Source organism: Fimicolochytrium jonesii (genome assembly GCF_025526975.1).
Source record: "Fimicolochytrium jonesii strain JEL569 chromosome Unknown EV422scaffold_11, whole genome shotgun sequence".
In the NCBI taxonomy this organism is placed as follows: domain Eukaryota; kingdom Fungi; phylum Chytridiomycota; class Chytridiomycetes; order Spizellomycetales; family Powellomycetaceae; genus Fimicolochytrium; species Fimicolochytrium jonesii.
In genome coordinates this window covers 24,693-43,969 of record NW_026515678.1, presented here as the reverse complement: position 1 = coordinate 43,969, position 19,277 = coordinate 24,693, and the positions used below count along the sequence as shown (strand labels likewise).

At 55.3% G+C, this 19,277-nt stretch overlaps 6 protein-coding genes across 6 annotated transcripts; 4 read left to right on the top strand and 2 right to left on the bottom strand.

The window, feature by feature from the left end:
• Positions 1–2,071: 2,071 nt before the first annotated feature.
• EV422DRAFT_47249 (uncharacterized protein) lies at positions 2,072–3,195 on the bottom strand. The gene has a single exon (XM_053067253.1). It carries the CDS (start codon positions 2,877–2,879, stop codon positions 2,157–2,159), a length of 723 nt encoding a protein of 240 aa, XP_052925594.1. The 5' UTR covers positions 2,880–3,195; the 3' UTR covers positions 2,072–2,156.
• Positions 3,196–4,828: 1,633 nt separating this feature from the next.
• EV422DRAFT_47087 (uncharacterized protein) lies at positions 4,829–5,899 on the bottom strand. The gene has a single exon (XM_053067252.1). It carries the CDS (start codon positions 5,721–5,723, stop codon positions 5,115–5,117), a length of 609 nt encoding a protein of 202 aa, XP_052925593.1. The 5' UTR covers positions 5,724–5,899; the 3' UTR covers positions 4,829–5,114.
• A 176-nt stretch (positions 5,900–6,075) lies between these two features.
• On the top strand, positions 6,076–7,197 carry EV422DRAFT_567280 (uncharacterized protein; the record flags this gene model as incomplete). Its single annotated transcript, XM_053072523.1, has 1 exon — positions 6,076–7,197. The coding sequence occupies one exon, from the start codon at positions 6,076–6,078 to the stop codon at positions 7,195–7,197; it is 1,122 nt and encodes a 373-aa protein (XP_052925592.1).
• A 2,306-nt stretch (positions 7,198–9,503) lies between these two features.
• On the top strand, positions 9,504–10,379 carry EV422DRAFT_496257 (polysaccharide lyase family 1 protein; the record flags this gene model as incomplete). The annotated part of the gene is made up of 1 exon (XM_053067863.1): positions 9,504–10,379. A coding segment is annotated over one exon (876 nt), but the record flags the coding sequence as incomplete, so codon positions are not given.
• Positions 10,380–11,110: 731 nt separating this feature from the next.
• On the top strand, positions 11,111–13,100 carry EV422DRAFT_528507 (ELO family). The gene is made up of 5 exons (XM_053070286.1): positions 11,111–11,990; positions 12,106–12,217; positions 12,287–12,350; positions 12,453–12,498; positions 12,581–13,100. The coding sequence occupies exons 1-5, from the start codon at positions 11,568–11,570 to the stop codon at positions 12,917–12,919; spliced, it is 984 nt and encodes a 327-aa protein (XP_052925590.1). The 5' UTR covers positions 11,111–11,567; the 3' UTR covers positions 12,920–13,100.
• Positions 13,101–17,053: 3,953 nt separating this feature from the next.
• EV422DRAFT_46238 (uncharacterized protein) lies at positions 17,054–19,078 on the top strand. Its single transcript, XM_053067248.1, has one exon. It carries the CDS (start codon positions 17,276–17,278, stop codon positions 18,926–18,928), a length of 1,653 nt encoding a protein of 550 aa, XP_052925589.1. The 5' UTR covers positions 17,054–17,275; the 3' UTR covers positions 18,929–19,078.
• Positions 19,079–19,277: the final 199 nt, after the last annotated feature.

Sequence of the window (19,277 nt, the reverse complement as noted above, 5' to 3'; positions counted from 1 at the left end):
CCCCCACACACACGCGGACGCCACTTTCGCAGGGACGTATGTATACCCAGCTTAAGGCCCCCGCATCCCCATCCCTCCAAAGCCCCATCCACCCCGCCCGCGAGGCCACTCACCCGCTCCATCCCCCGCTTCTCTCTGCAGCAGCCGTCTAGGCCGAGGAAGCGACATCTAGAACCCTTCACTGGCGACGGCGGAACTCAAAAGGTGTCTTCCCAAAACCGATTGGCGGTGGGAGATGAGATGTTGTAATCCCCTTGGGATGATTTACTCTTTCTAGGTTTACGCCAGCAAAAAGTGATTCAACTGTTTTTTTTTGAGTCAAGCTTGTTTTGGCAATGGAAGGGAATTGGGAGTACAGTACAGTACGTTTTCGGTTTTTTGGCCGCGTTCCTTTGGACCAAAGATAGCATCGCACTTGTCCGACTTTATGTGCGGCGGCGTTCTTCGAACTTTGGATAGGGTCTAGACATGGACCATACCGAGTGCACCATTCCCACCACTGAGAGAAAAACGCTCGTTTTCCTTTGCCGTGTCTAGCACATCTCTGCGTTGGAACAGACAGACAAAAACAAACTTCCGAGTGGACTGTAGATCGCCTGGTGTCAAACGAGGCGGACTTTTCGCGTTACGTAAAGCGAGAATGACGGGGGGTGGGTCTGACAGGACTGGGAGGCTGGAGGGGTCTTCGCATCATTATCCGTGTAGGGGTAACCATTTTCTGTAGTAGAGCAAATTCCCGGTCTGGCCATCCCGGCACGATCAGTGGAAATCGAAGGGGTCATGCAAGAACAACGGCCTCACATTTGAGCGCACATGTTGAATTCCTGTTCACAAGTAGCACCACTGGGCTCAAATCCCATCCCATCTATGACTCTATCGCCACCATCGCGCGCAACTTCTCCCCGCTTACCCGGGCAGCACGGTAGACTAGCCTACACCAACTCGTGCTATATAACGGGGAGGTACGGAATATCTGAATCTGTGTGCGGGGGGCGTATAGTGCACTCGCTATCGTGTGGGACAGCGAGTCCGGGGCGAGTGGTGGAAGGGTCCAGCGGATTTGTGTGATTCCGTGACCAGTCCAGGCAACACTGGCCGACTCGAGGGTTGCATAGCCACAAACGGGGCGGTGAAAAAACACTCCGGTGTTGCACGGCGCGGACGATGAGGATAACCCCGCTACCGTCCCATGCGGGGCCAGGTGCAAAACAAAGGGTCCAAAACCTCTCTCGCTTCCATCTACTCCCCACCAACCCCCCTCACACCCTTCATCTCCTCCCGTTCATGCACCCTCCTCTGCTCAACATATCTATAGAGATTGATGTGATCCAAATCATCCAACACCCCCGAGTGCACCGAGTCCGCATCAAGTTCAGCCATCAATGAGGAATGGACCGATTCCCACTCATCACTGTCATCCGCCGTTGTTATTGATGATTCGCGCGGCTGGGAGGCGAAGTAGGTGTCGACGACGGCTTGCAGGGATCCACTATCAGACATTGAGGAATTATCATTGGTGGTGAGAAGTGGTGCAGGACGCGGTCGTCGGTCGGCCGCAGAAGGCGATTCGCTCTGCGTCCGGGTCGGGACAAGCACACTACCCCTCGCACCGGCTTTCTTGAACGGGATCTGTCGCCGTGGTTTTGTCCCATCGTCGTCTTCACGGGCGCGTGAGGTCGAGCGGGTAGGGACGATTGTATCGTTTGGTGGGTTATCTTCTTCATCACCGTTGTTATTGTGATTATTTTGGCGGCCACGACCTCGATACCGCTCCGGAAGAGTTTGAGGGACGGAGGAGGCGGTCCGCGGGAAGAGGTCGGTGATGACCGCCGAGTCTTCGCGTTCCTCAGTGGGTGTTTCGTTGAGGATGGAGAAGTAGAAGGGGGAGGCGGCGTTGCGTGCCAAGACTGAATGAAGAAGAGAAGCGAGGAGTGATTCAGCTTCAGTTGAGAACGATACATTGCTCGCTCCGCTCGCCACAAGCATGCTGGGTAGCGTAAGTTCAGCTCGCTGAGGCTCGCTAAGAGCCGTGATTAGGGATATTCCGCCTTTTGCGCAATGTGGCTCGCTCTTGCTCGCGCTTCGCTGTCGTTCGCGGGGGTGTCCGCTCTGGTCGCCCTCGCTTACGCTCGGCCGCCAACACTCGATCGCTATCGTTACATACCTCTCGGGGTCATAAGACACTCCTCAGCAACATGAATAAGCAAATACTTCCTAGGCCCAACCCAATCACACCCCTGCCTCTTATTCACACAGTAACAATCCAACTCATCCACAACCTTCTTGACCTCCCTCTCGGGCCTCAACTCCGCCACCTCAATCACCTCACCACACCACGGACAACATCTGCTAGTCTTCAGCCACCTCCTCACACAAGTGGAGCAGACAAGGGATTCACAGCAGGGCAATCGGATGGGGGTGGCGAAGACCTCGAGACAGAGCTGGCATTTGAGGGAGGTGCCGAAGGGGGAGGGGTCGGTGTCGAAGGGGTGGAGGTAGGCGTAGGCTTGTTGGAAGACGCCGGCGGTGGCGGCGGCGTTGCGGGAAGCGGTGCGTGGGCGGATTTGGGCGGGGGGGTGTGGGGGCGGGGAACCGATGGCGGGGGGTTGTGGGATGGGGTTCGGGCGGGGTAATGCTGTGGGTCGATCTGGGATGGCGGTCGTGGGGGAGTGTGTCCGACTTGCTGGTGCTGAAGCGGGATGGCTAGGGGATATTGGAGTTGATGGTTGGGAGAGCGGTGGAGGATGAGCTACCTCTCGGAGAGGCGCTTTGCCCTTGCCGCTCCGATGTAGTGGCGCTCCATCGTCCTCCTGCAAGGCATAATGGTTGGAGTCTTTCCGAACGGGAATGTGCGGACGTGGAACGGATGAGCCAGCCATCTTTTTCTAACCCCAAAAGAGCTCTATGCTATATCTATTCTATCTATGGAGTGATGAGAGTGCTGAAGCCTCGGAGCGGTTCTCCTGCTGCAAGTCGAAGTCCGTTGTCAAGGTCAGCGTCCATCTGCGTCCGTCCACAACAAACGACAAGCGCACAAGGAACACCGACCGGCCGCCATGGACTCAGCGCTCACATTCGGCAGACGCGGGTCCGTCGCGAGGGCAATACACAACTCCGCCGACGCTTTTCCACAGCTCCTTTTCTGAGCATTCCTTTGGGGAATGGCAAAACCACACACACCCGACTGACCTGAGACTTTGTGGGATAATTAAAACAGGTATGAGGAGCAACACTAGCTGGTCTGTTGGACAAAGTAATTACTCACCGCGGACTTTTACCAAGCAGAACTCCTGAAAAGCGCTGACCCCCAAACTACGTGCTACTAGCAAACCTTTGGCGCCCCGCAAAAGTGGAAGAAGCCCTCCTACGATGTTGACAGAAAGGGTATGATGAAGGTGTCCTCCAAAGTTTAGAACCGGGAAGCCCATATTGACTTCGGGAAAGTGTTTTAGAGAGATGCCACAGACCCAGAACCAGTTGCTCCGTGCAGCGGCAAAGGACAGGGAAACCCATGCCCCTGCTTCTTTTGCTTCCGAGGGTTGCAGGGCTCATTTGATGTCTGATTCCATATATCGCAAAGCACATTGGTGCTGAATCTGCGAAAGGGGAAGGCTCGCACGTCAAATGCCGGTACCACATTGTTTATGTTCCGCAACAACCAAGAGCCAAACATACAGGCAGCGGCCGACAAGCTATTACCATATGGCAGGAGGTGCAGATCTACACCATGGCCAATGGTGGGGCCCCAACCTATCACAGCACCGGGAAAACAGGTGGAAAGCGGTCACGCACAACGAAGTTCTTTCAATTTACTGCTGAACCAGAGGGACTTGTCCTCGCTGAGTCGGTCATCCCCTTAGCCCAGCGGGCCTGCAATGCACACGGTCAGCTCAAGGTGAAGCTTGACAAATCCATTAAGTCCTAAATGCGCTGCTCAGTGTGCTGCAGAGTAGCGTTCCCGAATAGCTAGCTAGCTCCCTCCAACCACGCATTAACCATCCCTCCCTCCCACCGTAGCTTGACATAGCACTCGATAGCTCAAAAGAGATAAGGGAAAAGGGAGCTACGGCTACGACTTGTTATTTATACACTGTCACTCGAGAAGAAAAATAGAGAAGCTTACTAAGCAACCTCCTCCTCGTCCATACACGCTAGAGGACTACGTTCCTCGTCCCGAGTAGAAATGTATTTGTTGTCGTGAAGACGGCTGCACGGCTTTCTGGGCACTACTGTCAGAATCGCGAACCGCGTCTGCCGAATGTGAGCGCTGAGGCCATGGATCGCAAGACTCGCAAGAGGGCTCAACTCCGACACCAGCGGGCGACCCCCCAACAGGCGACGACAACCTGCCCACAGACATACCATTCCCGCCGATAGAGGTGCCCCGGAAGAAAAAAATGGTTGCGGTCTGTACTCCAACCAGACCCTTGGTGAACTCAGCCCGCATCTGCGAGGAGACGGCACATCTGAAGAGTTTGATACGACTTGTAATAAGGGGGATCCTTTTGTTACCGTTGATGGATTGGTAGGGAAGATTCCCATCTGGATTTGTTGTCAAATGTCAGCCTTGCTCGTACTCACACACCCTATCTTCAGTCCCGGTACTCCGAGTACCTACGGCAAGTTACCCGCCGAGCTCCGCCCCGCCGCCAACAGCGCCTTCCTCCCCGGTCACTTATGAGACGAATGGCTCTTCTGGCGCGGGGTCGACAATCTCTATCCTCTGAAGCACCAGACAGTCCACGGGCCTATCGGGGCGTTTCCACATACACTCGTCAAGGCCTATCGGAGGGTGTTATGGAGCAGGATCTGTCTTGTGGGCTTTGCAGGTGAGAGACACAAAAAGAACAACAACAAAGAAACAAGGAACGCTGAAGATGGGGACGAAGGGCGTGGTGGTGAAGTGGATGAAGGGAATGCTAATGGCGCTGATATGATGACGGGTGGTGGGGAGAGTAGCGAGGGGAACAGCGTGCAGAACGAAGCAGATGGAAGCCACGTTGACAACGCTATGGCGGCGCGCAGGGAGGGTAGTAACGGTGATGGCAATCAGAACGGGATGGATGAAACGATCAAGACCCCGACAATGCGGTGCATGGGGAGGGCAGCGGTGGTTACAATGGTAATGGTTTGGAGAAAAAGCAGATCAACAGCAAAAAAGCGGCGGCCGAGAAACCTAAGAAGCCGGCTGCGGCACTTAAGCTCCGCAGCACAGCTCCCGTCAACACCAGCACCTCCGATGGCGCATGTTGCGAATAAGAAGATGTATGTTGTGAATGGGAAGATGCGGGCGAAGGAGTAGGTGGGGAGGAGGGGTTGAGGGAGCAATGGGGGGGATGCTTAGAATGATGCACGCCGACACAGTCCACCCCCGACTGGAAAGCACCAAAAATCTCAAAACCAAAACAACAGCCAACGCAGAACAATATTACACCCACGCGCATTGGCTCGGAAGAGATATCAACCCCAACCCGAACAATATTCACCAATGGCTTTACACTAAAAGGAGCGGGGATTGCGACACAAAGGAGAAAGTAGGACGCAGTGTCCTCGTTTCTCCCATATTTACTCCCTCTTATGCTAGGTGGTTTCGAGTCCTCGTCGGCTACTTCCGCATAGCGTTTCTTGAATTTGTGTGGCTCTCGTCTATGCATACAGGTCAAATAAAAAGAAACGTCTGCGAAAGAGATGAACGGGAAGGGCGGTCGTGGGAGGCTTGCCATTGACAGTGGAATGACGGGAGGGGTTGAGGACAAGCCCACACCACGCGACCTTGGGACGACGAACCCCACAAACGGGCATGGCGAACGTGTTATCGACGAGCAAGCTCATATTGTTCCAGACACCGACAGGCATAACGCAAGCAACGGAGTGTGAAAAGAAGGTAGGGCCATCATCATGGAGCCATGGAGTCTGTGTGAGAGTTATGGAAAGGTCAAAATAAGCGAACACTCACTCGACCTGTTTTACTGTATGTCATTGCAGGCCATTCAAGTTCAAACACAGCACCGACTTCCTCGAAGCAGGACGAGTTGCACCGTTTCCTAATACCCGGAACCCTCAGAAAGTCTGGAAATGTCGGTAGACAGCAACCCACCGCATCCAATTCCGCCAGAGCGGCCGCATCCCGCTCACCCCGACGACCGCTCAGCCAGCAAACCAACGATAGAACCCGGAGCACCGAGGTCTCAACAACAACCACCCATCACAGCAACCCACCAACCATTCGAACCCTACTCCCTAAACCGCCGACCCTCCTTCCGTCCCAACTCCTCAAAACGCCCAAGCACGACCGCAGACACATTCCCACCGCCCGAATTGACCAGCGGCCCACTGTATTCTCGCCCGCCACCGCCAGGGGTGCGGCTGGTGATATTCCCACCAACCGGAGGAGGAGGCGGTGGTCTTCCCGGCCCATCGTCCGCAGGGCCAAGTTCATCGCATCCAAACCATCCATATACAGGGGCCCTTCAATCCGCACATCCCTACCACGGCCCCCGTAGCGGCGGGAATACCAACCGGCAATCAAACCGCCCCCCACCGCGCCAACAGAACAAAAACCGCCGCTGGTCCTCTAACCAAACACAACAACGCCGCCCGCCACAACAACAACAACAACCCTCCTTCAAAAACAGAGGCCAGACCTTCCACCGCCGCCACGACGAGTTCTCTCAGGTCTACGGCCGGCCCAAAAATAAACGGCTCCCACGGAATCGAAACAACAGTCATCACACCAATACGAATAAACGCAAAAAAGGGGATTATTACCGCCCCCCGCCGGTTATCGTCAACCTCTTCCGCCCCGACGACGTGGCTGTGGCTAGTAGCACCGAGAAGTCCATCCTCCCAACCCAATCCGAGAAACCAGGCCTCGACGCTTCGACACCCTGCACCCTCACCGACGTGGAAATCGATCTTCTGCTAGACGACGCGTTTGCGGATCTCGGGCTGGAGATTGGTGGCGGGGAGGGAGAAACCACAGACGCTGAACGCGACGCCGACGCCGACGAGGAGGAGGATGACGACGAGGGGGAAGGATGCACGACCCCACCTTTCGCGGAATGGGAGTACCCTGACGAGATATATGTCGCGGACCGGGTCAAGTTCCGGGAGATGGGCGGGACTAGCTTGGATCGGAGTTTTATTGGGTGTATGCCGCCGAAGGGGGTTTTGGAGGGGTTGGATGAGTTGCCTTGATGGGTTTATTCAAGGGCATTTTTGGTCTTTACACTGTGATTACGTATTGTTAGATACCCCCGTAGGCGTGATAGTGCTGTAAACACGACCTATACGATCGTCGGGTGTTGAATATACGATCCCCCTCGATCATAGCTTTCATAACACTCAGACAAACAGGAAGTTTGAAGCTTTGGAATAACTGCACTTCCTACAGTTGCATTACGAGTCCTGCGTGCTTCTTGGCATGAAATGGAAGGACACGATATTGAACTCTGCTGACGTGATGCAACTTTTGGAACGCGACAATCGGTCTGGGCTGAAGGGAAGATCAACTTGAGACGCCGGCACAGAAAGACGGGGGAATGCCCGCGGTGCACAGTTATCCATGAAGAGAAGCTTGCCGATATTCTGGAGCTTGTCGCCAGCGGCAAGCCGGAGAACCGTTGGCGTGACTAGTTTGAGCGATGGCAAGGATTGGGGAAGAGGCGTGTTGATTTGTCTGGCGGGAATGTTCTAGGGGTGCTGTTGCCATGGCTGATGAGCCCAGATCCGATAAGAACCGGCCGACTGGCGATTTCGGGCGGTACGGAGCGGGGTATATCCAAATGACCTTGGCCGACACGACCATCAGATTGCATCCGTGTCTTCTTCTTTCTCGATCAAGGACATGGTTGCACTCCCCTGGGATTAAGTCCCACCTACCACCGTCGACGGAAAGAAAGGCCGCTACGCGGGGGAATCGAACAGGACGTTTTGGAAAACGGATCGGTCGGCATGAGAACCACTGACGAAGAAGCTGATAGATGGACCTTCCCAGGAACATCATCGAGGCATTGTATTTGGAGCGCTTAGCACCCTGAGCAATTGCCCGAAGAAGGCTACGTTCCGTATGCGATTTTGGAGGTAGGAGGGGGGCCAACGCAAGGTCTCAAGTAAGCTGCATCGACGGTCCAATGTGAAGGAGGTTACGAGCTAAGGGGGCAGTAAATCGGGATCTTGAGATGGCTGCAAGGCGTCTGCCTGTGTGTCGTGCAACCACGTCGGGCCTGGGAACAGACACCGCGGGAGAAGAGGTGCCGGGACGCTTAGCGATAGGCGTAAACCTCCAGTTTCTTACGAGTATCTATCCTAAAGGGTTTTCCTGACTCGTTATCCTAACATTTTTTCTCTTTTGAAAGTTACGATGATATATCCTGCAGCATGCGGGTTTTTGAACCATGTTCCGCACACTGAACAAAAACGTGAAACGCGTTGATTGACCGGACATGATGACTCCGCTGTCAAATCGCGCACTCCGACATTCCATAATCGAAGGATTTTTTTCCCCGCATACGGCTCCAACCGCGCAAAAATCTTCATAAGGAAACCGCACTCGGGCAACAACAAAATCCTTCGCAACTGGTTGACATCGCAAGGCAGGACTCGGGATCCCGACTGCACCGGTCAAGTCTCTGCAGACTGGGGACCCTTTTCTTGAGAAGACAAGACGCACGACCCCGTACCTTGCAGAGGTGATGCTGGATGGGGCCGACGATCCATATGTTGTGGATGGACGATGGATCCTCGGGTTTATCCCCGTTTGGCAAGCTTCACTCTTCAGAGTTCTAACAGTCAAGGGTATAAGAGCATCAGAGCGCTAGCCGCCCGCCCGCCTGCTTTCTTCGTTCTTTAAGACTGGTGTTTTAATAAGCTGCTGGCCAGCTACACCTTCCCACACGATATAGTTGCAGACAAACACAACAATGCGCGCCGCACTCATCCTCCTCACCCTCCTCGGCGCCACAGTCGCGAACGCCGCGGCCGTCCCGCAGCGTTGTCATGCGCGTCTGCATTCGTCTACCGCGGTGAGCGTGCAGCCTACATCGACGACCGTTGTGGATGTCCCTGCGGTGACCACGACGACCGAGGCGGCTTCTACGGAGACCGAGAAGCCTGAGCGTACGAGCACGCGATCCGCAGGATCTACGGAGGCGCCTTCTGTGTCTACTGAGGTGCCTTCGGAGTCTACTGCCGTGCCGTCGGCATCCACCGCGGCGCCCTCTGAATCTACCGAGGTGCCTTCGACATCCACTGAGATCCCCTCCGAATCCACCGCAGCGCCGTCCGCATCCACCGCGGGGCCCTCTGAATCTACCGAGGTGCCTTCGACATCCACCGAGATCCCCTCCGAATCCACCGCAGCGCCATCCGCATCCACCGCGGCGCCCTCTGAATCTACCGAGGTGCCTTCGGCATCCACCGAGATCCCCTCCGAATCCACCGCAGCGCCATCCGCACCCAGTCCCACCGGGACCCCTCAAGTACCCCCTACCTCCTCAGTCGGAGAAGGATTCGCTTTCACCAACGGCCTCACAACCGGGGGCGCAACCGGCCCAACCACCCACGTCTCCGACCTCGCCTCCCTCACCGCCGCCCTGTCCTCCACCAGTCCCAAAACCATCATCCTAACCGGCCTCCTCGACCTCACCGCCATCCGTCAACTCCACATCAACTCGCACACCACCCTCCTCGGCTCCCCCACCATCCCGTCAGGCTTCACAGGCGGCGGACTAGCCATCACCAAAAACACCACAAACGTCATCGTGCGCAACCTCCACTTCACCAAACCCGTCGGTATCGACTCCATCCAGATCCAACAATCCTCCCACGTCTGGATCGACCACAACACCTTCTCCTCCGACCGCGACCACGGCAAAGACTTCTACGACGGGTTGCTGGACATCACCCACGCGGGGGACTACATCACCGTATCCTGGAACGCGTTCTCCGACCACTTCAAAGTCTCGCTGGTCGGTGCGTCCGACGACGATGGCGACGAGGACACCGGCCGTCTGCATGTGACGTACCACCACAACCATTTCCACTCCGTCGGCTCCCGCACCCCCTCCCTCCGATTCGGCACCGGCCATGTGTACAACAACCTGTTTGAGGATATGAGCTCCGGCGTGCACTCGCGTATGGGTGCCCGCGTCCTTGTCGAGAATAACATCTTCGCGAACGTCACCACGCCCGTGTTTACGACCGGGTCGAAGGTGGATGGGGAGGTGTTGGAAAGGGGCAATGAGTTTGGGGAAGGGAAGGTGGAGATTACGAAGGTTGCGGAGGGGATGACGGTGCCGTATGGGTATGTGATGGATGAGGTTGTGGATGTGAGGAGGAGGGTTTTGGAGGGGGTTGGGGCGGGGAAGTTGCAGTTTTAGAGGGGTCTGAGTGTAGGGTTTTTTTTTTTTCAATTTTCCGTATTTGTAGATAGACATTGTAGATTGCTTGCTAGATAGATAGATGGACATAACTCTCAATAACTCCAGAACATGCCCCGTTCAGCTTTCGCAGCCGTAACATGAAAATTTCAGAAAGTTCAAATATCAGAGGCCTTTCGACGGGAACAACGAAAATAGGTTATGCAGTTCTTACAGTAACCGCTGGCCCGATTCGATGGTTCATGGCGGTCTGCGTGACACACCTCAATTCCTGGCACTGACCTCCCACGATCCGCAGAAGCTTGCCTGTAGGACCGGGCAAGCTACATCATCGGGGTATGGTGTAGACCACGGCGCAGAAGAGAGCGGGCGGATCCTACCAGGGCGAAGGTGATTGCTCAATGACGTGCAAGAGCCTAAGCGTCGTGCCGCTGCGGGGAGCAAGTGGGGAGCCGCTGCGGGCGGAAGAGGCACCCGTTTTGGGCTCTGCTCCGCTTGCCCTCTTGGACAGTTCTCCAGATACATTGACTCAGTGATGCAAGTTGACATGTAGAATTGAGAGCAGCACAAAGAGTTCGGCGTTCGAATGTGTTCGGGATCTCCGCTTCAAGGAAAGGGTCGTTCTTGAAGGGCTAGAAGTGCCAGTGGGACAATAGAAACCCGTCGCGATCACGTGAGCGTGCTAATAGAAAGGGATCCATCAATCGGTGCTCCGCAAATCGCCTTTCCGTCCGGGAGACTTCCGTTCAGCCGATCCATCATCCATCGCTTCACAAATTTCTTGAAAAGACGCTGGAACAGAATCCGCCAAACCTGTGCAAGTACCGTACTACGAACCCCCCGAGTGGAACAGCGGGATCTGCCCATCCAAGAACTTGGGATGATATGGATATGATGAACATCATATCATGTTGATGGGTAGGCTCATCAGCGGGGTTGCCGGTCGGACTTTGGGAATGCGCGCGATCTACCGGCCCTCCTACTACTGCAAGGAATTTATGTTAATACTGTACAACGTCCGATGCTTTCCTCGTTTTTTTTCGCCTCCCTTCAAGAAACCTGTGCAACACGGTTGTCACTGCTGCCTCCCGCGTTACCGTATCTTCCGAATAGCCGTGATGTGATGGGGGATGCCAGTAGCGGGGTTCGTGTTCAGAACGTCTGGTGTGCTGCGATCTGGGTAGTTCTATGGATGTTGCCGACAACATAAAGCCCTTGTCGTCGCACTTCATCCCCCTTTCACCTCAGACGTCTGCCACCCACCCACCCACACCCATAATCCAACGGGACACATCCAAAACCATGACCTACCTAACCTCCCCCTTCACAACCGAGACCCCGCCACCCCTCACCCAGTTCTACGACCAACTTGTCGACTGGCGCACACCCGTTTTCACCGCCCTCATCTACGTCGTCACCGTCAAGCGGCTCGCAAAAGGAATCAAGGGCCCCCCGCCCTCGTCTACAAGCGACCACTGGACGAACCATGGCGCGTTCAAGGCGTTTGTCGTGCTGCATAATGCGCTGCTGGCGGTGTTTTCCGGTGTGACATTTGTGGGCATGGCGAGGGACTTTTATGCCAACTTGAGGGACAGGGATTTGGTTGATGCGGTGGGTGTGGGAATGGCAAATGGGGCGTTGATGGCGTCGAACGTGTTGCGTGCACGACAGGATACATGATTGAACGTTTTTGACTGACACGTTACGTATCTTTCTCCCGTAACAGCTCTGCGACCGCAACGAACAATTCTGGAACGCCTCCCTCTTCTACTGGGCCTTCCCCTTCTACCTCAGCAAGTACTACGAGATCGTCGACACCGCCATCCTGCTTATGAAAGGTACGTTCATCATATTTCCACCAGTGTTGCACGCGGGATGACAATTGACGGTTTTTTTTTTCCTTTTAGGACGCAAACCGTCGCTGTTGCAGACGTACCACCATGCCGGCGCAATCATCTCTATGTGGTTGTGGTACGTTCAGAGGGGAGCGATGGGGACAGTGGGGGGGCCTTCGCAATTAGGAGGTGGGATAGGGTTGACAAATCGCTGATCCGCATTTTCTTTCCCCAACAGCATTCGCGGCCGAACCACCGCGGTCTGGATCTTCGTACTCTTCAACGTAAGCCCCCGTTATGCTTTCCACTTCCCTTTCGTGCGTTCAAATGCACTAACCACCCATCATCTCCCTCTCCCCTGCGCAGTCCTTCATCCACACCCTAATGTACACCTACTACATCCTCACAACCCTCTCCATCCACCCGCCACGCTCCATCAAACAAACCCTCACCTCCATGCAAATCGGGCAATTCATCATCGGCCTCGCCATCTCCCTCTTCAACCCCACGTTGCAAGTTGCCGCGGCTTTGTTCCCGCAGAGTAGGAACGCACTGACGTGTTTGAAAGGGCCGGAGGTGGTGGGCAGGGAGACGGCGGGATATGAGGTTGCGGCGCATGTGTTGATGACGATGTACCTTGTGCCGTTGATGGCGCTGTTTAGGGGCTTCGCGAGGAGGACTTATGGGAAGACCAAGAAGGCGTAGGGTGGAAGCATTTTCTTTTACCTCCATGTTGCGATGGGCGAGATTGGCGAGATATACATCCGCTTGAAGCGGTGAGAAGGACTTTTGAGCATAGCGGTATAATAGGTAGTTTTTTCAGTAATGGGGCCCTTTTCACGTCATGTCAATATCATATCACTTTCACATGAGCATTTTCTTCACAACACGTCGCCCTTCATTATGCATACTTTCGTCCACAGCTATCCAATGGTTCCATCTCCGCCCCAAGGCAACGTGATATGGCTCCGGGCTCGAACCCCCAGTTGCGATGGTCAAAGAATCCGCGCCGTTCAGTCTGCAAACCGCTACATGCGAGTCCATCCGACGATCGTGCGAGAGGCGCGAGTATCACTGTTCTGCAACTTCCTTTCTCACAGCTCTCTGATGGATATGTTTCGCCATGAGTGCAGAACGTTCAACCGTATCCCACGGACAACCATCGAGGTCAGTCGAGAAAGTCTGGAAGGGATCGGATTCCGTAAGCTCAACGCGTAATGAAAAACGCGTCGGCTCCTATTTCACGCGTTCATCACGGTTGTTCAGCGGATGCCATGGGTACAGGCCTTTAGAGGTGCAGCCGAGTCCAACACCAAGCTCCTTCGTGCGGCCACAAGCCAGCTTGCATCGCAAAACTGGACCGGAGTCGGATAGAGTCTGTTTGCACGGATCTAGGATCCCTCGGAGCCCCGGACTCCCGGTAGTGCCGTCGGCCTTTTTCTTTTGAGCTTCTATTTTTTTTTGAGGGGGCTGTTCTATCCACAGTGTAGTATCGAATGAAACCTTTCAGTTTTGACAAGATGGCGATTTACGAATCCATACATGTAGATTCGTTCAATTGCTGGTAACACGATGCGTGCATATCATGTACCTCCCTGTTGGCCTCTTTTGGGCATTCCTGGGATGAACTTATCAAGCTGAGACGGTCCTCAAACCCCCAAAAAAAAAAGTCCACAGGAATCGGACATGGTCGGACGGATTCCGTAAGCGCAAGTCAAAACGCGTCGCTACGATTTCTTTTGCGTTCGAACTCCGACGCCTGGATCTGGACCGCGGAGGAAGTCCGAGCCCAACGCGATGCGAAGAGCGTCTAGGTTCTTGACCGTAGATGGAGCTCGTTGGGACGGAATAATGAAAGCCAAGCTCGTTGAGACCCCGAACTCGTTGGCGGTCAATATTTGATCTCCAGGTCAACGAGATTCTGACGTGCCTCCGGACCGTTGTCATTTCAACCGGTCATGCTCTTGCACTGATTACATAGCTGGTGGTGTACATGGATCTTGAGCGGCAGACGGGCTTGGGGTTGAAGGCTTGAAGCACCATCAGCGGTGTGCTTCTGCGAGGGCACATCGTTTTTGCTCGATATGCATGGTTTTGCTCAAATCTGCCTATGGAGCAGCGCTTTCGGCCGCGCTCCTCGCCAAAGCAAATATGTCAACACGATTTCATGTTGAGCCGCAGCCGTCGTCCGGGCAGGCGGTTTGCTTCTGTCCCATTGGCAGCATGCGGTTGAGGTTCCGAACACATCTGCCGTGTAGGTTGTGGGGCCAAGAACAGGGGAGCTGCAGGGATTCCTCTGCCGCCTGGGCTTGAACCGCGGCCAACTCTTTCGATCCGCCAGAACCCCCCACACCCATCGACGCTGGTGTAAGGATCACATATCTGCAGGTTCTGTCCTCGGACACGTTCGGACGGATTCCGTAAGCTCAACGCGTTAGGAAAAGTTTCCAACGCGCGTCGCTCCTCTTTTCACGCGTCAGCAATGCCCCGGACTCTGGACGTGCAGTAAGAGTCGAGACGCTCAAAATCCTGTGCGGAATCAATGCAGTTGACCACAGTTAAGATCCGATGTCGTTTTGTGTTTCCAATCACCCCCTGGTGAATGGAAGGCTCAACGCAGGTGCGAAAACTCGGTCGCGCTGCTGAACAAGCTGTCACCAGCAGACGGCTCCTACGCTTGAGCAGCTGATGGGTAGGTTGCTGCCATTCTCGTCTCCGACAAGCGGGGTTGGGTCGCCCTGCTCCAATAAGGCCCAAACACATCGATCGTAGTGGTGGGCGCCCCATCCGCATGCAATGGGATAGCGATCATGGGAATCTACGCAGCAGACTGGGCAAAAGACAAGACTGTGTACGGGTAGACGCCGACGGGGCATGATGCTATATGTGTGATTCCGCAACCCCCCTTTTGTCTGAATGGAATGAGTGCGTACGTTTTACAAATGGAGGATGTCATTGCCATGGTGCCATTCTCGCGACGGGGGTTCGAATGTGGGTTGCTGTCCGCGAGCCAGGGACGGTTCGGTAAGCCGAAGACATCCCGAGAGTCAGTACGCGTGAGCTTTGACGTTTGCCGACCCCCCTTCCCTAGACGAAAAGCTTACTCTCATGCTGGGGCGTGGTTGGATAAAACCCTCGCCGGTAATCACACCCTCCGCTGTACAGTAGACCCGCTGTGCTTACGGTGGGTTGATGGCGGAGTTGCGAGATATGGCGTGCTGGTGTATGTGCACAGACGACACTGGCTTCTCGTGCGATGCGCAGTAGGAAATGAAAATTCATGCCCCGTTCATCCACAGGCTGTCCGGCCGTAGCCGCCGATCGCAGGCTACACGTTCATTCAGGGAGGGGAAGTGTCGTTTGCACGCGGAAACATGTGTAAGCGTTCGGTGTTTTTGAGCAAAAAGACTCCGAATACACATGCATCTGACAGGTACCCTCACTGCGTTTTGCATGTCCGACTGGCATCGATGGGCCGGGTCCCTTTGCACACGCCCGAAGATGGACGAGACAATCGGAGACTCGACCACGGTCGGAGTAGATTCCATGGGTGGATGAGAGGGCTTTATGGCAGGAGCAGTAGTCGGGGACTCGGGGTACATACACTGCACAAGCATGACATTCTGGAACCCTGGCTGCGCTTCCGTGTTCCATGTCCAGACTCCTCGTCGCCCTTCGGCGCTCCGGGCGGTTCCCTCTGTCATGCATGAATCATGCTTGATGAGGCAGTTCGTTTTCACATGCCAGGGCCAAGACGAAGCAACTTGGACGACACCCGACTGATTGCCATCGCCGAGGCCCGAAACGTTTGTCGAACGCAAGACGACCCAAGGGTTTCAACTCGTTCGTGGAAAGATCTTTCTCGCTATCAGTTAGTTCGATCGATGGGAAAGTCGCGCGTTACTCACCTTACGTAATCTCGCCCCCCCTCCCCGACAGACGAGATTGATGGCGACCCCTTTGTGCTTCCCTCGGATCTTCTCCCTTTTTTCGGGGGCTCAGCTGCCTGAGCACAACGCACGAGCCCGAGGAACGGCAAGAAAACCTAATCTACGTTTACACTCGATCCGTGGGAGAGCCGTCCTCCGTCATAGCTGATCATTGACGGTGTGGGATACGAGACGGCGTACCGATGAATCGATAATGGGAGATAAAATGCGGGACATGCACGCCCTCACCGTCGTGATTGTCAGAGTCCAAAGGATATTTATGATCTGTGTAGGGATGAATATCGGCGGAGCATCTTATGCACACCTTCCGGCCTCTTCCCGCGCGACCGTTCTCCTTTTCCCTAACACCTTCCCCCCTCCCCTGTTTTGACGGAGCCGGAGCCCACACCTCAGACACCGATTGCGGTATTTGAATCAGATACGCATCTAACGTCTCGCCGTCTTTTTTTTTTTCGCTCTCGCCTCTCTTTTCCTCAACCCATGCGCGGTTTGGCAGCGCTTAGATCCGAGCAGATGAGCCGTGATTGCGGATGGGCTCTTGGGCTAAGGGTCCCCCCTTTGCACGTACGTACGCCATCGTGTCGTAAAACATCACCCTGATTGCGATGCATGGGAATACTTTTCGTGTAGGAAAGGAGGACCCGGCACGCCATTCCTTGGCTGGGCACTATGTTTTGCCGTAGGAATGCGCGATACGGGACTATGATCTGATAACACCGATGCATGCATGCCTCGGTATCTTGCTTGCTGGTGAAGCTTGATCTTGGTTTGTCACAACCATTCAAGCGAGGAAAAAAAAAGAGATTTGGAAGGACAGTATCTGTCAAATCTGTCAACCTTCTATCTTACATCCCTTCTAGAAAACGTGTCGTTCGCCACCCAAGACCCTGCTCTAAAGATGGGCACACTGATAAACATCTGGACCGGGCTGTATAAAGATGCATTGGCGGAGCGTGCCCACCCTCCCTCACCTTCAAGCAACAGCACCTTCGCCTATCATCGTTGGGCTTTGGCTTGCATACCCAGTTTGATATTTAAGAGTCGCCGTCAACCGTCAACGCCGCTTCTCAACGCACGCCTTTGACGTTCATCGCTCCGAGCTATCGAGCCAATGACCGACATCCTTCCGTCCTATACGGCCCGTGTTCCTTTCCTCGACGATGTGTCAGGCCCACCACCACCAACCTACGCATCCATCCCCAGCTCACCGCTGCTTCCGCGCGCCACACATCAGCCCGGCCCTTCGCCGCGTTCCACCCGTCGCGGATGTCTGTCTCTCCTTTCCCCTTCGCCATCCCGCTACTCCGCAGCGGTCGCGCCATCACCAACATTCTCGCCTGCATCGTCGCCAGGCCTCCCGCGTCATCCCTTCCAGCCCACGCCACAACGGCAACATACAACCGCCGGGCTCCCACCACCATCACCAGCGACGACGCCCACACAGGCGCCTCTGACATGCCGTCCACTCGTCGATCCGTACACGGGTTCATCGACACCATTACCACCATTCGTGGGCAAGTTCGAGATAGTATTAGAAAACACGACCGTTCGGATGCGCGGCGTCGAGGAGGCGGCCGCAGCGACGACGGATGACGGCATCGATGCAATCAAGCCCGCCGCGCGCAATCGAGGGAGCGCCGAAGTTGACCAACAGCTACAAGTCCTGACCGCCGAACCTGAAGACGAATGCTGTCCCAACGCCGACCCAGCCCACGGGTTCCAGCGCGGCCAAGGCTTCCTTCGCGGCACGGTACATATCGCCTTATCCGGCCACACCGAGTCCGACGTCCGCACCCTCAGCGCCATCTCCGTTCGCGTCCGCGGCGTCGAGCGAACGTATCCTTCCCACACGGAAGCGCGCGGCTGCACGGTCGTCCTCGACAGCCGCATCACCGTCTGGCGCGCCCCGAACGTCTCGACCACGGACCCCGACGCCGTGGCGGCTTTCACCGACCTCGTCCTGAACGGCAAAAAGGAGATCGGGTTCACCGTCACGGTCCCACCACACTGCCCGGCAAGTTTCGGCTCGCGCACGGGCTCGGTTGAATACTACGTCGACGCCACACTCTACCGCCGGGTCGCTTCCCCGCCACACTGCACCCTCAAAACGAGCTACGCGCACGCCCCCTCAGCGGTACTTGCCATCATCCGCCACCCATTCATCGTCTCCCGCGCACCAACCAAACTGGAGCTGGAACGCTACACTCGCCCCTTACGCCCCGTCCGCGGCGCCATCGGGGACGTAAAATGGGAATGGACGGGCCCAACAGTCGTCTGGCTCAATCAACCCTCCTGTGACACCCCCACCCCGACCACCCCCGGGATCCCACCTACATTCACTACCCACTTCCCCACATCCGACCCCCACATCACGCACCTCACGTACACCCTCCACGAACGCGCAACCTACTCCACCCTCAAAACCAGCTTCAACCCCTTCCGCAAGCCGCGGTGGACAGAGAAGAAACAGACGCATACGCGGGATACCCTCATCAACCTCGCCCCATCTCCTTCACCGTATGCGGATGAACCCGTGCCTGTGTTATCGGGCTACGCGGTGGGGATCCCGCTGGATCAGTGGGCGACGGCTATTGCGGATCGTGGGGGGAACAATGCTGGCGGGATGGTACAGCAGGATGTGAGGGGATCGATCATCGAGGTGTCGCATTATGTGTGTGTCAAGCTGTGGCGGTTTGCGACGCAGGGGGAGGCGAACCTTGTGGCGGAGGTGAATATTCCTGTGAAGATTGCTCCGAGTTATTGATTATGGTGCTTTTGTGCGCAAGTTTCTTGTTGAGGACATTGGCTGGGCCTCATTAGTGCTTTGCGCCCTCGCTTCTTTTTTGGATTTTCTCCTCGCCGTCGCAGACGACCTTTTTTTGGTTTCGTGGAAGGCCGTGCCTCATCCCACCTTCTTTCACAAGTTTTTGGGCAGTTTGTTTTTCTTGTACATATGGTTCGAGTCTAGGTAGAAGTCTGTGTGGTGTCTTTAATGAGAATGACTTTGAAAGTCTCGGAATCCAATGATGAATTGATACCCATATGCTCTTCGGCACTTTGTTCATTATGGGAACGAATGTACAAGAGGAAGGCGTATGTGTCCCGTTCCTCCG